The 17,368-nt window shown below is 48.0% G+C and overlaps 1 protein-coding gene across 1 annotated transcript in view; it reads left to right on the top strand.

Moving 5' to 3' along the window:
* PTGIS (prostaglandin I2 synthase) overlaps positions 1-17,368 on the top strand; it is a 49,672-nt gene extending 32,304 nt beyond the window's left edge. Inside the window, exons 8-11 of the mRNA XM_064276437.1 lie at positions 5,877-6,045; positions 7,071-7,252; positions 9,057-9,208; positions 12,884-17,368. Coding sequence (XP_064132507.1) covers positions 5,877-6,045; positions 7,071-7,252; positions 9,057-9,208; positions 12,884-13,028 — 648 coding nt within the window. The 3' untranslated portion in view covers positions 13,029-17,368. The remainder of the gene's footprint in view (positions 1-5,876; positions 6,046-7,070; positions 7,253-9,056; positions 9,209-12,883) is intronic.

Below are 17,368 nucleotides of genomic sequence, written 5' to 3'. Positions count from 1 at the left end.
GGTCCACTCTGGCCAGGATGGTGAGGGAGGCCTCACTGAGGAGGGGACATTTGAGCTGAGCCCTGGATGATAGAAAGAGCTAGATGTGGGGATTTGAGCAAGAGTTGGGGATAGAGCATTCCAGGCAGGGGGAGCAGCACATGCCAAGGTCCTGGGGTTCGGTCACGCCAGGTGTTTAGGAAACAGGAGTCAAGTGTGGCTGCAGCAGAGTGACTGAGGGGAAGTATGACTGAGGGAGGAGACCATGGGCGGTTTTGTGGGTTCAAGTAAGGACTTGGGCTTTTTCTCTGGGGAGGTGGCAGCCCTGAGTGTCGGGAGCAGAAGGACAGACTCTGATTCTAACAGGATCCCCCTGGCTGCTACAGGGGAGCGAGGGCAGAAGTAGGGGCACCAGTGGGGAGGCCCCTGCAGTGGTCCAGGTGATGACGATGGTGACAGGACAGGCAGCGGCCGGGGGAGCTGTGAGACGTGGACAGATTCGGGATGCATGGGGAAGGCAGAGCCAGTGGCTTGGTAACGGACCAGATACCGGGGTGTGAGGAAGGAGATGCTGAGGATGCTTCCAGTCTGCAGGCCTGGTCCTGCCCTCGGCCCTGACCCCCGAGTCCCCTCCTTCTCTCAGCCCCACCTCAGCAGTGACAGTTGCACAGGCTGACTTTCTGGATAACTCCTCTTCCAGCAACTCATGACTTATTTTTAGTTTTCTCTTAGAGCCATTAACTGTCCCTGCAGTAGAGGTTGGTGAGGGGTGGGGGCTGTGTTTAATCAGCAGCTGGCCCCCCATTAGTGCCTATAGCGTATTTACAGGCAGAGATGGCTTGGAACTTCGAAGTGTCCCCAGAACCCCTTGTGGAAATGTCCTCCATCAGCAGAACTGGATGCTGGCCTGGAGGCTGGAGTGGCAGAAAATCCACAGAACAGCCTTTGGCGGGGCCAGGAGAACTGGGCAGAAGTCGGGCACAGGGCGTCCTCTGAGCTTGAGTCATTGGCAACATCCAAATTCAGGCAGGTGGAAAGACCCTTCAAGAGCCTACGTCTTGAGAGCAGGGCCAATAGGCTGTATAGCTCAGTGGTTTTGGGCACAGGCTGTGTGACCAGCCTCCCTGGTTTTGTATCCGGACTACCACTTCCTGGCAAATCACTTAGGCTCTCTGGGCCTTGGTGTCTTCATCTGTAAAATGGAGATGGTAGCACTTTCCTCAAGGGTTGTTGTGAGGATGAAAGGAAATGATACATGTAAAATGCCTGTCCCTGTTCTCAGTAAACAGGTTCAACAACCTGCTGTGTGCCAGGCACATTCTAGAGGCTATGACAGAGCAGGGAACAGAACAGACACAAACCGCTGTCCTTATGGAGCTGACATTCTGGTGGGAGAAGACAGACAGTGGCAATAAGCAAGCATATAAAATGTATCAGTGGCAATAAGTTCTCTGAAGAAAAAATAAAGCAGGGAAAGGGAACAGTGGAGGAGAGGGAGCACCTTAAATAGGGTGGTCCTGGAAGACCCACTGAGAAGGTGACTTCTAAGAAGAGACTTGAAGGGAAGTGAGGGAGTGAGCCACATAGTTATATAGAATGAGGGCATCCAGGCAAAGGGAATGGCAACTGCAAAGGCCCGGGGGTGGGGAGGAGGGTGATGGGCCCCGTAGGCTGTGGTGAGGACTTTGGCTTTTATTCTGAGCAGAGGAGAAACATGGCCTGCCTTCTGCTTTAGGGGTACTTAAGTGCTGAGAATAGACAGTAGTGGGGGAGAGCGGCGGCAGGTAGACCAGAGAGAGACCACTGCAACAAGCAGGTGAGAGAGGATGCCAGCTGGACAAGGGGTGAGGTGGTTGGATTCTGAACATATTTCAAGGTACAGCCAACAGGATTTGCTGTTGGATGGGACGTTCAGAGAGGGTCTGATCAAGGAGGACTCCAAGAGTTTGACTTGAGCCAGGGGAAGGATGAAGTTGCCATTGGTAGAGATGAGGAAAACAGCAGAAGGAGCAAGTTTGGGGGAGACGGTTGGGAGTTTGGTTTGGGTGTGCCGAGTTTGAGAGGGGGTGTGGAGGTGGGCAGAGCACCTGGAGATAAAAATCTGGAGTTCAGGGTTGAGGTCCAGCTGGGGACAGGTTTGTGGGAGTTGTCAGTGTAGAGATGGTATTTAGAGTCACTGAACTGGAAGAGATCCCTGGGGTCGGTGTGGATGGAGAAGGGGACCAAGCCCTGGGCCTCAGATGTCCAGTTATTAGGGTCAGGAAGATGAGGAGAAGCCGGGAGAGGAGACTGAGTCAGGCAGCCTGGGCGGTGGGAGGAGAACTGGGTGGGACGACACCTCAGAGACCCGCTCCAAAAGCGTTTGGGGAGCCGGGAGTGACCAGCCCTGCCAGTTGCTGAGTAGATAACTGGGACTGATTAGCCAGTCTTCTGTCATGTGTCCCCTCTGAGTGGATCACTGATTGAGTGGCCAGGCTGAGTCACATGTCCACATGAGGGGGTGGATCAACCCCCATACGATCCACATTGACTACAAGCTAAGTGGAAATAGTTCTCTGAGGAAAAAGGGATGCTGCTACCCAAAGGAGAGGGCATGGATAGCGGGCAGGTGAAGCTACAGGCTTCCCCCATCCCTACTGACTGACTGGGCAGCCTCAGTGCAGTGAGGAGGCAACAAGGTGGTGCCAGAGACTCATGGAGTCTAACCCAGCGACTGCCCCCGGAGGTCAGCTCCTATCACTAAAGTAGAAGGGAGGATGGATTTGGGCTGCAGTAGAAGGGAATGAGGTTAGACCAGAAATGTCCTCGGTAAACTGAGGCAAGGCCCCATAGGAGAAAAATCTTCACTTCCAGGACAGCTAATTCAGGATCTCAGATGGCTGTGTGATCTTACACACATATGTGTGCACACATATGTACACTCATACACCACAGAAGGCGATCTTTGTCCTCTCCTTAACTGGCCACAGCTTCTTCTCTAAAGCAGAGCTAACCAGGCGCCCACGGGTTCCACTCTAGCTTTGTAATTAATGAGTAGTGACCCCCATCTGACCCTCCAGGCAAGAATAAAGTGGCTCGGCGCTGAGTTAACCCAGCAATGAATCATTTATTGCCCATGTCCCCTTGGCTGTTTACGTGATGGACAGCGATTGACCTTGCTGTCTTGGCTGGGCCTGAGGTACTAGAGAAAATCTCAGAGAGGACCTGAGTTCCCTCCTCCGTTTGTTCTAAAACCCGGGAGCAGTCAGACCTGCAGACCCTTTACTTCGCAGATTCCTGGTCTCCTTCTTCCTCTGTTGTTCCAGGTGAATAGAGACCAATTGTTGTATCTTGGATGACTGCAGGTTTTTAAGACCCCAGGCACTGCATGCTAAACTAGGAGGTAGAACAGAAGCTCTTAAAGCAGTATTAGGCCAATTTATTGGGCAGGCCCATGAAACCATGACGTTAAACCTTTAAACCAAGAAAACTAATCCCATGAAGTGTTTATTTGTACGTAAGTAGTGATCAACAGCTACAGCCTTTTTTTTCTTGCTGTTTTTGTTGTAAAATTAATATAACATTGTCATTTTGCCCCCCCCCCCTTTTTTCCACTGTTGTACAGCTTAGTGATATCAGTTACAACAGTCAAGCTGTGTAACATTATCCTTGGTTATGCCAATTTTCCCATAGCCAGCTTTTTTTTTAACGACTGCCTGAATCCATTAGCTTGTGGATGAATCATCATTGATTTTATTGATTAGCCTATTGGTAGACATTGAGGCTGTTTCCAGTCTTTGCTGTTCCTCCAGCACTGCAATAAACGCCCTTGTGTGAATGTTCCTTTACCCACATGAGAGTATGTCTGCAATGGAATTACTGGGTCACCATGACATTTAATGACTGTTTAGTATTCCATTATTATGGTAGACAAAAATTTTCTCTCAAACTGAGGTTAATTGGTATTCCACCTGTGATGGATTGAATTGCATCTCACCCAAAAGATATGAAGTCCTAACACCTGTACCTGTGAATGTGACCTTGTTTGGGGAGGTAGGGTCTTCCTTTGCAGACGTTATCAGTTAAGTCATACCAGAGTAGGTGGGGCCTACTCCTCATCCCTTCTGAGTGGTGTCTTATGAAAGGGCAGAACAGACTTGGAGAGAGAGAGTTAACACATACGTGAAAGACACCATGTGAGCATCCATCCATCTGTAGGCCAAGGAATGCCAAGAAATGCCCAGGGCTACAGAAGCTGAAAGAGACAGAAAGGATTGTTTCCTAGAGTTGACAGAGAGAGAGTATAGTCCTACATTTGGACTTCCAGTCTCCAGAACTGTGAGAAAATTTCAGTTCTTTAAAGTCAGCCATTTTGAGGTATTTTGTTATGGCAGCTCTAGGACACAGATCCGTCGGCAGCTAACAACAAAGACACTAAGACACCACCCATGTCTGGAGCTCATTCAAGGGCACCATGTACACATTTTGGCCAGATGCTGAGTGTTAATGTTCAGCTAAGGCTGAAGGCTTGGAGAAAGAAATTCCATCCATTTTCTCCTAATTATTTTCCTATTGAAAAGTATTAAATATTTTTTGTTCAAGGAATTAACAGCCTTCACAGTCGTCCTTGATTATTGCCATGTTTTGCTTTGTACATACACACATATTCACACACACAACTTATTCTTCAAATGATTGATAGAATTTTAGCATATGAGGCATGTAAGGGAATTTTGCATCTAAAATGACCTTGAAAATGATTAAGTATATTTGAAAACAAATATTTAGGTATTGTAACAATTAACTATTGTGTAACAACCACAGAAAAAATCAATACTACACCACTTAGCATTTATTTAGCTCACACATTTGTGGGTTGGCTGGAAATCAGCTGATCTAGACGGGGCTCAGCTGGGCTGCTCAGCTCTGCTTTCTGTGTCTCTCATCCTCCTCTTGGGGCCAGTGGACTGGCTGGGCATGTCTTTCCCATTTTAATGGCAGAAGTGCCCAAGTGGAAACACACAAGGGCTCTTAAGGCCTCAGCATAGAATTGCCCTTGTATCAACTCCATCTCATTCTGTTGGCTAAAGCAAGTCACATGGCTGAGCCCACTGTCAAGGGGCGGGGGAAGTACACTGTGCCTCTTTAATGGGAGGAACGGCAAAGTCACGTGGTAAGGGGCATGAATACATAGAATGGTGAAGAATTGGGGCCAAGGATACAGCCATCCTGGGATATTAACAATAATTTTTCCCCCAATTATACTTTTATTAATAAGCCTGTTACCCATTGATTCCGACCCATAGTGACCCTACAGGACAGAATAGAACTGCCCCACAGGGTTTCCAAGGAGCTCCTGGTGGATTTGAACTGCTGACCTTTTTGTTAGCAGCCATAGCTCTTAACCACTACGCCACCAGGGCTCCTTTATTTTATTTATAACGATATAGAATTTGGAAAACCTGGTGGCATAGTGGTTAAGTGCTACGGTTGCTAACCAAGAGGTTGGCAGTTCAAATCCACCAGGCGCTCCTTGGAAACCCTGTGGGGCAATTCTACTCTGTCCTACAGGGTTGCTATGAGACAAAATCGACTTGATGGCAATGGGTTTGGTTTTCGTTTGGTCATGCCTTATTCCTATTACAGACGTTTTCTTTTTTGTTGATTTATTATGAAAATTATCTATGTGACCTCAGAATCAGTGATATTACTCAAGGTCATTGGGCTAGGCCAAGGACACAGAGCAGATTTTGGCCATGTCCTGAGGCTGAGAGTAGATATTGATCATCACTAGATGTTTGACCAGCATGGGAACCCAGGCTTCCTGACCCTTGTGCCTTGGCCATGACGTAGCCCAGGTGGCTCACGATCCAGGGCTGACGTCTTGGTAATGTAACAGGGGTTCCTTCTCGTTGCAGGGAAATATGGGTCCCGCTGCCTTCTGGCTTCTGCTTTTCCTCCTCAAGCATCCCGAGGCCCTGACTGCTGTCCGTGGAGAGCTCGAGCGTGCCCTCTGTCAGGTGGAGGAGCCTGTCTCACAGATGACCACCCTTCCACAGAAGGTTTTAGACAGCATGTCTGTGCTCGGTGAGATGGCCAGACCCTTCAAGGTGGCCCCAGAGACTGAGTCCTCATGGCCTGTCCCCCAAAGCCCTCCCCAGCATGGCTCCCATCCTCCAGCGTCTATCTGTGCCCTCTGACCTAGGGCCTTCCTGGGCCTCCTATCTTCTTAGACCTGACATCTCCATGCCCCAGTCTCAGCTGCCCAAGACTCATGGTTTCAGTGGGACATTTTGGTTGCAAGTGACAGAAAACCTAACTTCAACTGGCTTAAGCAGACAAGGGAGTTTATTTGGGGCACGTACCAAAAGTTGAGTGGTATCTGACTTCAGGCACAGACGGATCCAAGTGCTTGAACAACGTCATCAGGACTCAGTCTCTCTCCATCTCTCAGTCTCATTTTCCACTGTGTTGGCTCTAGTTGTTAGGCTGCCAGGATGGCTGCCAGTAGCTCTAGGCTGACATGCTTTCAGCTCTGTGAGGATTTGTCTTTCTTGCAGCTCTTGCAACATTTCTACCAAAAGTCCCAGGAATGTGTCTCACTGACTCTGTTTGGATTCTATCCCCATCTTGAACCAGCCATGGGGCCCAGAGGATCGGGATGCTATGCTTGTCTAATCACAGCCCAGTCACAGGAGTTGGGAGTTGAATTAACAGTGGCCAAACCCCTGAGGGGGGGGCAGGGTGGTCCCCAGAGGAAAACCAAAGGGTCGTTTCCAGGAAGGGGGACTGAATGGTGGGCAGATGGAAACAGCCGATATTGACAGCCCCATCCTCTTCTAAGCCCTCTCTGATAGCTCCCTGGCTCCTGCCTTCCCCCACAACGTCTCTTGGGATCAGAACTGGAATCCTCTTATATCCAAGGTCTCTGAGGGGCCATAGTGATCACATCTCATCGTTTGGACTTTTTCAACTTTGCTGTGTGACCACGGGCAAGTCACACACCATCTCAGAGCCTCTACACCTTCCTCTGTAAGATGAGGGTTGGGGACGGCATTTGAACGAATGAGTGGGTAGCCTACTGACCTTTCCTTGCACCTGCACCCATGCAGACAGTGTGCTGAGTGAGAGCCTCCGGCTCACGGCCGCACCCTTCATCACACGAGAGGTCGTGGTGGACATGGCCATACCCATGGCAGATGGGCGGGAATTCTCCCTGCGACGTGGTGACCGCCTCCTCCTCTTCCCCTTCCTGAGTCCCCAGAGGGACTCAGAAATCTACACAGACCCAGAGGTAAATGTCAGGGCACCTTTTCCCTGGGAAAATCTGTGGCATTCGGATCAGCCAGATCTGAGTGGCAGCCAGCCTCTGCTTTTTGTTCACTCTGTGACCTTGCACAAGTTGCTTCACCTCTCTGTGCCTCTGTTTCCTTACCTGTGAAATGGGTGCCGTAATAGCATATGCCTCTGTTGTCATGACAATTCAATGAAATCATATAAAAAAAGGCCTTCCCAGTGCCTGGCGCACACTGAGTACTCTGTAAGTGATCTGTGAATGTTATTACTGAGTGATTGTCTTTTTTTCCCAGAATGTTATCATCTGAGCTTCTCAACACTACCTCTGCCTGGGTTTTAAGATGTGGCACACTTACACAATTGATAATATATTTGAGTGCTTACCGCCAGGCCCTGTGCTATGCACTCACCCATCCACGTCTCCACCCACTTACCCATCCATCCGCTCATCTGTTTATCCATCCACCTACCCATCTACCCACCCATCCATCTATCCACCCATTCGTCCATCTATCGATCTATCTGCCCACTCAGCCACCTACCCATCCACTCATCCACCCGTCTACCCATCCATCTATCCATCCATCCATCCATCCATCCATCCATCCATCCATCCATCCATCCACCCACCCACCCACCCACCCACCCACTCACCTTTCCATCCAATTATCTATCTACTGCTCCATCTGCCTATCCTTCCACCCAATTTTTATTCAGCACCTACTCTGTGCCAAGCCCTGTCTACCGTACAGCGTAAACAAAGGAAATTGGCATTCTCTTTTTGAAAATAATTTTAATTTCTTTTTTATTAATTACAAAAATAATTTAAATTAAAAAAGTAATATATAAAAATATATACTTGCCATAAAATAGAAATGTATATTTTTGTATAATATATACAAATATATTAATGTATATTGTTGAGGCTGCAACTATGGGCTCAAACATAGCAATGATTGTGAGGATGGCAAAAGACTGGCAGTGTTTTGTTCTGTTGTACATGGGGCCACTATGAGTCAGAAGCAGCTCGACAATACTTAACAACAACAATGTATTTAAAAAGTGAAAAAATAATTATTCCCTCGCTCTGCAGTTCCAAAGTTCTTACAGTAGTTTGGAACATGTCCTTTAAATTATTTTTATACCTTTACAAATGTATGCACAACACACTCACACACACATAAGTAGATAGGTGTATTCATACTGTACATACCCATTGCCGTCGAGTCAATTCTGACTCATAGTGACCCTATAGGACGGAGTAGAACTGCCCCATAGGGTTTCCAAGGAGCAGCTGCTGGATTCCAACAGCTGACCTTTTGGTTAGCAGCCGAGCTCTTAACCACTGCACCACCAGGCCTCTAGGTGTGTGTATAACAAAAATCAAACAAACAAAACCTGTTGTCATTGAGTCAATTCCGATTCATAGCGACCCTACAGGATAGAGTAGAGCTGCCCATAGGTTCTGAGGAACGTCTGGTGGATTTGAACTGCTGACTTTTTAATTAGCAGGCTAGCTCTTAACCACTGTATCATCAAGGCTCCAGGTGTGTGTATAGGATCATATAATACATACTATTATGAAACTTGCTCTTTTTCACTCAACAACCAGCCTCAGACCAACCTCACTCTTTTAAATGACTGCTGTAATTTTTTAACCAAGCCTCTATCAATTGACATTTACATGACTTCCAGTTTTTCCCTCTTACAAACAAGACCGTAATGAACCTCCTCAGAGATGTTTCTTTGTGCATGCGTATTATGGGGGTAGATGTCAGAAATAGACCTTCTTTCCGTTTCAGAAATTTAAGTACGACCGATTCCTGAACGCTGACGGATCGGAGAAGAAAGACTTCTACAAGGATGGGAAACGGCTGAAGAATTACAACATGCCGTGGGGCGCGGGCCACAACCAGTGCCTCGGGAGGAGTTACGCCATCAACAGCATCAAACAGTGAGCATGGGTGGCAGGGTGGGACTGGGGGAGGGAAGCTGCTGCTCCATCTGTTTGGCCCATGCTTCCTCTCCTGAGAACTCGGGGCTCTGCCAGGGCAATGGCTTAGAGGGGAGGCCCCCACAGACAGCCTGCGAGCCATTTCCTGCCCACAAATCTATTTAACTTGACCCACACGATGTTAAAAAAACTCATGTTAACTTTTCAAAATCAGAAGAATCAGGTAAAAAGCCAGAGTTCTGACTTCTTCTGAAATAACCAGATCTGGCAACCAGTTCTCTCCAAGCCTGGTGTCCAAATACCAAAGCCCAGAATACCCGACACTGGACATTCTGTCCAGCCGACTGTGGCTGTCCATATCTGCAGCTGCTGCGGAGCGCTCAGAGCCTCTCTGCGGGAGCTGCCCCAGCTGGATTGTGCCCGCTGGCTATTTGAAGGGCTACACGGTGGAATAGACTGTAGCTTCTACCGCATAAGGTTTTCGGACAGGATGAGAGCAATAATCGATGCTGAATGCTTAGCACAGTGTCTGGTGCATAGTGTGTGTTTGGATATATTAGCTTATTGTGTTGTTTTTATCTCACTTCATTGTCATGGTGACCCTGCTAGGTCCGTATCAGTCTAAACTGTGTCTCACGAGGTCATATCATTTGCTGTGGTCATGCACCTCATAAGTGAGGGTGCCAGGATTCAAACTCAGGCGTGGGGTCAGAACCTCCCCGCCCATATAAATTCATCTCTAGCATCCTAGAGCTTCAGAGCTGAAAGGGATCCATGCTAACCTTTCTCCCTTGACCAGACCCAGAGAGAGAAAGGAACTTGACGAGGGGTCACACACTCATTCCTTAGTGGCACCGCCCCGCCCTGCTCCCCTAACCTCGTCTTCCCTCTTCCTCGCTCATTCGGTAAGACTAATGAATCCTGCTGTATTCTTAGACTTGTATTAGGCACCTGGGTGATGGTGGGAGGCTAGTAGTGGGACATAGAGTGGAAAAAAATCCAGTCCTGATCCTTACTAACCACAGGCAGTAGTAAGATAAAGCAGGTATCCAGGAACCAGTTAACACCAGGCAGGGCTGACACCACATTTAAGGGGGCACTGGTTACATGATAGTCAGAATTGTTGTTGTTATTGGGTGCCACTGAGTCTATTCTGACTCTGAGTGACCCCGTGACAGGGTAGAACTGCCCCATAGGGTTTTCTTGGCTGTAGTCTTTATGGAAGTAGATCGCCAGATCTTTCTCCTGGGGAGCCTCTGGGTAGGTTCAAACCGACAACCTTTCAGTTAGCAGCCCAGTGCTTAACTGGTGTGCCACCAGGGCACCCTATAGACAAGGTAGCCTTGTATACTTATTGTGACCACTTCCCAGAAGATGGCAGTAAAGAGTGCGTCTTCTTGCAAAATTGGTAGATTATGACAATTTTCCCTCAAATGTCAGGGAAACATCTTGAGGGAGAGGGGCCTGTTTCTAATTTCACAAAGGCACTTTATGGGTGAGCAGCAGCCCTGGTCAAGACAGACAGGAAGGGCTCCAGGAGTTTTGGGAAAAGGAGGGACATGTGTGGGCAGGAGGAGTCAGGAAGAGTGGCTGTATTAATCAGGATAAGCTAGGCTAGGCTGCTGTACAAACAATCTCCATGTCTCGGGGGCTTAGAACAGCAGAGACTTATTTCTTACTCACACAGAGTTAGCTCTGCGTTTAGGGGACTCTCTTCCACGCAGTGAATCAGGGCCAGCTGTTCCCATCGTTTGGTTCTGTCTCTGCATGAGGCTTCCATAGTTGCCATGGTGTGAGAGGAGAAAGCTATGGAGTCCCTCCAAAATCACAAAACCGAACTCGTTGCCATTGAGCTGATTCCGACTCATGCAACCTTGTGTGTTACAGAGTACAACTGCTGCATACAGTTTTCTTGGCTGTAATCTTTACAAAAGCAGATCACCAGGCCTTCCTTCCACAGCACCGCTGGGTGGGTTTACACTGCCAACCTTTCAGTTAATGTTGTTAGGTGCCGTTAAGTCGGTTCTGACTCATAGCATCCCTACGTACAACAGAACAAAACACTGCCTGGTCCTGTGCCATCCTCACAATCGTTGCTGTGCTTGAGCCCCTTGTTGCAGCCACTGTGTCAATCCATCTCATTGAGGGTCTTCCTCTTTTTCCCTGACCCGCTACTTTACCAAGCATGGTGCTCTTCTCCAGGAACTGGTCCCTCCTGATAACATGTCCAAAGTACCTGAGATGAAGTCTCGTCATTCTCGCTTCTGAGGAGCATCCTGGCTGTAGTTCCTCCAACACAGGCCTGTTCGGTCTTCTGGCAGTCTGTGGTATATCCAATATTCTTCACCAGCTTCATCATTCAAAGGCATCAATTCTTCAGTCTTCCTTATTCATTGTCCAGCTTTTGCATGCAGACGAGGCGATTGAAAATACCACAGCTTAGGTCAGGCATACCTTAGTCCTCAAAGTGACATCTATGTTTTTCAACACTTGAAAAAGGTCTTTTGCAGCAGATTTGCCCAAGGCAATATATTGTCTGATTCCTTGACTACTGCTTCCATGGGCGTTGATTGTGGATCCAAGTAAAATTAAAGCCTTGACAACTTCAATCTTTTCTCTGTTTATCATGATGTTGCTTGTTGGTCCAGTTGTGAGGATTTCTGTTTTCTTTATGTTGAGGTGCAGTCCATACTGAAGGCTGTAGTCTTTGATTTTCATCAGTAAGTGCTTCAAGTCCTCTTCACTTTCATCAAGCAAGGTTGTGTCATCTGTGTAACGCAGGTTGTTAATGAGTCTTCCTCCAAGCCTGATGCCATGTTCTTCTTCACATAGTCCAGCTTCTCGGATTATTCGTTCAGCATACAGATTGAATAAGTATGGTGAAAAGATACAACCCTGACGCACACCTTTCCTGACCTTAAACCACACAATATCCCCTTGTTCTGTTCTAACGACTACCTCTTGGTCTATGTACAGGTTCTGCATGAACACAATTAAGTGTTCTGGAATTGCCATTTTTCACAATGTTATCTGTAATTTGTTAAAATCCACACAGTTGAATGCCTTTGCGTAGTCAATAAAACACAGGTAAACATCTTTCTGGTATTCTCTACTTTCAGCCAGGATCCATCTGACATCATCAATGATATTCCTTGTTCCATGTCTTCTTCTGAATCCAGCTTCAATTTCTGACAGTTCCCTGTCGATGTACTGCTGCAACCACTTTTGAATGATCGTCAGCAAAATTTTACTTGTCTGTGTGTGTTATTGATGTTATTGTTTGATAATTGCCGCATTCTGTTGGATCACCTTTCTTTGGAATGGGTACAAATATGGATCTCTTCCAGTCGGTTGGCCAGGTAGCTGTCTTCTAAATTTCTTGGCATAGTCGAGTGCAAACCAGGGACCACTGAGAGTCACACACTAGATCTTCATTGCTTTGGCCTGGAATTGACACGGGTCACTTCTGCTCAGAGCCCAGGAGCCTGATAGTCCAAGGGCCTGTCTATCCACAGGGGACCTGGGATCTGGGGAGAGTCCTTTCTCACTCTCCTGCTTTCTCCAAAGTGCAAGTTGGAGTCAGACTCCAGAAGAAAGCACAGCTTTCCTGCCTTATTCCTGGTCAGCCCCCAACCTGTCCCTCCCTTTGACACCGTCAATGCCCTCTCTCTGCAGATTTGTGTTCCTGATGTTGGTGCACTTTGACCTGGAGCTGACCAATCCAGATGTGGAGATCCCTGAGTTTGACCTCAGCAGATATGGCTTCGGTCTGATGCAGCCGGAACACGACGTGCCCATCCGGTACCGCTTTCGGCCATGAGGTCCAGAATAGATAGGGCCTCTGTGCGCTCGCTTCCACCCAGCCTGCACCCACCCTGCCAACTTTCTGTGACCGCATTTTGCCTGGGTGCAGAGCTGTGAACACCCGACAGCGCCAGCATTATCACAGGCCTGCTTTTTTTTGTTAGGCTATGTCCAGGGGAGGGGAAAGAGGGGAACTGAGAAAAGGCAAAGAAAGAGAAGACATGGAAAGCTCTGTGGATTTTCTGCTGTTGAGTTTTAGTTCCAACATCAGGCTCTTTCTGCTCCCAGCAAACCTCGCTGCTCTCATCTTCGGATGGCCACAAAAGCTAGTTACAGACAAGGTGGAGCTAGGAGTCCTCCCTGCTGTGCCCTCAGCTCGCAGAGGGTGACCTTCCAAGTACTTAACAACTGGTGTGGCCTAGACCTCAGCCAATCATAATAGATACTGTCCATAAAACACCAGTTGGGACCTAGCAGTGTGTCCCTTGAAATCATTTCCACTCCCAAATTATTATTAAAAGAGCTAAAGCCAAAGGAGTCCCCTTAGAGTATCTGCTTGCCTGGATGCCGCATCCGCTGGGCACTGCCCTTGCCTCTCCATTCAGACTGATGCTTGAGAAAATGCAGGAGAATTTTCCAGGGGCTGTTGCATCCTGGGTGCAGAACGTGGACACCCTCGGGACAAGGGTGTCCCAGGAGTAGCACTCTCTGTTCTGGAGTTAAGGGCTCAAGATGTTGTCGTTGTGAGCTGCTGTCGAGTTGGCGCCCGATTTATGGTGACCCAATGCATAACAAGACCGGACTGTTGTGATCCATTGAGTTCTCTTTGGCTGATCTTTCAGAAGTAGATTGCCAGGCCTTTCTTCTTGGTCTGTCTTAGTCTGAAACCTACTCAGGATCATAGCAATATGAAAGCCTCCACTGACAGATGGGTAATGGCTGCCTTTGAGGTGCATCAGCTGGGAATTGAACCAGGGTCTTCTGCATGGAAGGCGAGAATTCTACCACTGAACCAGCACCGCTTGCATGTTCAAGATGGAATGGGCTTTTCCAGTGCTTTATCTCAGATAGGGAAACTGCGGAAGACACAACCCTGAGGGATGTTTGGAAGGAACCAGGCGCAGGGGTCCTGAGACTGGTCAAGTCAAGGAAGGAGGACGTGTTGGTTTCTCGCCTTCTGCCTCAGCAGCTCTACCTGTTGGGCCAGATCAGCCCGCACAGATGACTTGTTTGGCCTACACTTAAAAAAAAAATACATTTAGTCTCTAGGAGAGTTGATTCAGAATGCCCAGCTTCTCTTGAAAACTTGGGAGATCTAGCCACACTGGGCCCTCATCCCAATGGCACTGTTCGGCCAGAGCTGAGTAGCAGCTGTCTGCTTTGATCGGGCCTGTGCCCTCTGCTTTACCAGGCTTTGGACTTGGTTGGCTTCTCCATTTAAAGTACCTCCTTTCCCTTAGAGGCATTTGATTTGAGGCTCTGGTTCTAGTTCTGAGAAGTGATATTAATGAGTGAGAACCAGCGACCTGGTCCTCAGAGCAATTGCCCATCCCATTCTGGGTGTGCCCAGAGATGAGAACTTGTCCTTGCTTCAGCTTTAGGGAAAAAAGCAAAGGAAGAAGAAAGATGGCCTGGAAACCTTTATTATGATGGTGAATAGCATTATTAATATTAGTTCCTGTTGATTGCGGGAAACCCTGGTGACATAGCGGTTAAGTGCTACGGCTGTTTACCAAAAGGTCGGCAGTTCATATCTACGAGGCGCTGCTTGGATACTCTATAGGGGTGTTCTACTCTGACCTACAGGTCACTATGAGGCAGAATCGACTCAACGGCTATGGGTTTTGTTTATTGCGTGCCACCTAAATGCCTGTGGCAGGCACAGTAGGCCTTGTATCTCTACTTCTTAAGCATCTTAAGAGAAGATGATGAGGCCTGCTTTCCAGATGAGGAAACAGGTGAAGTGACTTGCCTGGGGTCACGCAGCTCATAGCTGGTAGAACTCGGTAGGCAGACTTATTGCCCCAGAAGCAAATACTAAAGGGACAGCTCTTTGTTCCTTGGGCTCAAGGGGGTGGCAGTTGGGCAGTTCAGTTTGGCCCTGGAGAGCTGATGGAGCCAGAGGCACCCATGCATGCATGCATTGCATGAGACAGACACACAACTAGGTCCCTCTAGCTTTAGCTGACAGGCAAGGACAGACCTCCAAACGATCCAGAGGCTAGTCTCTTCTGGGAGCAGCGCCAGGGCTTAGGGCCTTCCCTGGCCCCAGCCTCCAGGCACCCTCAGGATTCCCAGACTGACACTGTGATTGGCAGGAGGCGGGATATCCCCAGGGAAACCCATCTTCACGCCTGGGTGACCCCCGCTGCCGCCGCCTGCTTCTTAACTCTGCAGGAAATCAGGACTGGCAGCCTTGTGTGGGAGGCTGGAGCCGATTTCCATGGCAACCCTCCACTGCCTCATCTCTGGCTCAGAAAGGAAGGAAGAAGGGTGGGGAAATCACTGCAGGAAGATGTGTCTGCAGGGCTGCAACCCTGGCGAGCTGGGAAGAGCTCTTCGTGAACTTTCACCTTTCAAATCAGGGCTGGGCTCTCACTGAAATGAGATTTTCATCTGCATTCAAAAGAGGGCTCAGTGCCCTTTAAAGGTGAGTCTCCTCAGAGCCATATCATTAGGAAGACGTGGTACCCAAGATATTGATGTACAGTTTGGGAAACAAGGATCTAAACCCTCCTTGTTTTAATCTTTCTTTTTCTTTTCTTTTTCTCTCTTTCCTTCCTCCCTCCCTGCCTCCCTTCTTCCTTCCCTCTCTTTCTTCCCCTCCCTCCCTCTGCCTCTCTTCTCCTGCTCTCTTGCTTTTATCATAAGCTAAGGAGAAAAGAGGCAGAGATGACAGGTTAGTGAGGAAGGTACCTGGACGTCATTGTCCTTCATACCTTGCTTTTTTTTTTTTCTTTTTTTAGAGGCCCAGAATTGCTGGACATCTGCTAGAAATACTCTGAGGTTGACCTTATGAAGTATTTCCTTTCCATTCTCATTATTTTTGCTATGTTTTGTATTGTTGTTTACCAAATATTTCCCTTTAAACAGACTCACTTTTTAAACTTAAAATAAATTTCTTTAAAAAGGGAACTTTTTTTCCACCACTGCTGGTAAGGGATAACATGTATCACTCACGCCAGAAATAGAAAGTGACTGTGAGAAATAAACGTGCTGGGGAGGGGGCTCCATGCTGGTGCCGCCAAGGCTCAGAGCCTCAGCCTCTCTCTGCTCTGTTACAAGTGAGATCAGCAAGTGTAAGCACTGCACTGAAGCCATACCAGCACCACTCAGAGACTTTCCTCCTCAGCCATCAGAGGGGTGGAATGGGCCAGAAAAGGAGTAAGTGGCTCACAGGTCAGTCAGCCACCCGCTCTACTTGGTCTGTGAGCCACCCAGGGTCATCTCCTACCATTGGGGGTCCCCTGCCCACGGGGAGCCCATGATGTCTGGCCTCACCCTCTCCGCACTCAGAAACAGGCTCAGAGCGGTGGAATGTCTTGCCCAAAGTCATTGGTTTTGATGTTATTTTTCACAAACACAGTGTTCCCTGAGTGATTGCTACACCTTGCTGTTTTAATAAAGAGTTCTATTTTATGTAACATTGCTGAGTGGCAATGTGCTGAAATATATTAAAGCATCCTTGTTTGTGGAACTGCCTCTGAGTGTGATTTAGATGGAGAGACTTGCTTGTGTCCGGAATGGGAAGAGAGGGGGACAGAGAAGAGCATTTTTTTTTAGAGGAAGAAACCGAGGGTCAGAGAGGTAAAGTGGCTTGTCCAAGGTCACGTGGCTGATCAGTGGTAACGGTGGGATTCAGGTGCAGCCCTCTCTGCCTCTTGAGACTGTGTTCTGGATCCTTCCATCAATGATTGTCCTGATGGCAGAGGGGTTACTGGGTGCCTATAGAGGACTTTGGAGAAGGAGAGGTCTGAACCCAAAGTAAGGCCAGCAGAAAAGATCTCTGAGACATTCTCCATCCTTTATCATGATGTGTGAATCCATTTTAAAATAAAAAAGAAGGGATTCCATGGATTAAATTAACATTGGGAAAAATAAAATAGGGAGAATTGGTTTTTTTCTCAAATCTTTGAGTATAAATAATGCCCTGGGGCAAATGTCCTTCATATCAGTTTCCTCATCCGTGAGGGGGGACATAGAGGCACACACTGGACATGAAGTGACAGACATCTCAAACAAACAGTGACTTAAGCACAGCAGATGTTTCTTTCTCATACGGATATAGGAGACCAGAGACAATGTGACATCTTCATAATCAGGCCCCTTCCTTGTGGTTCCTCCACCACCCATAAC

Source organism: Loxodonta africana, chromosome 24, assembly GCF_030014295.1.
Source record: "Loxodonta africana isolate mLoxAfr1 chromosome 24, mLoxAfr1.hap2, whole genome shotgun sequence".
In the NCBI taxonomy this organism is placed as follows: Eukaryota; Metazoa; Chordata; class Mammalia; order Proboscidea; family Elephantidae; genus Loxodonta; species Loxodonta africana.
Note: the sequence above shows the minus strand (reverse complement) of the source record. Positions and strands in the feature narration are given on the sequence as shown.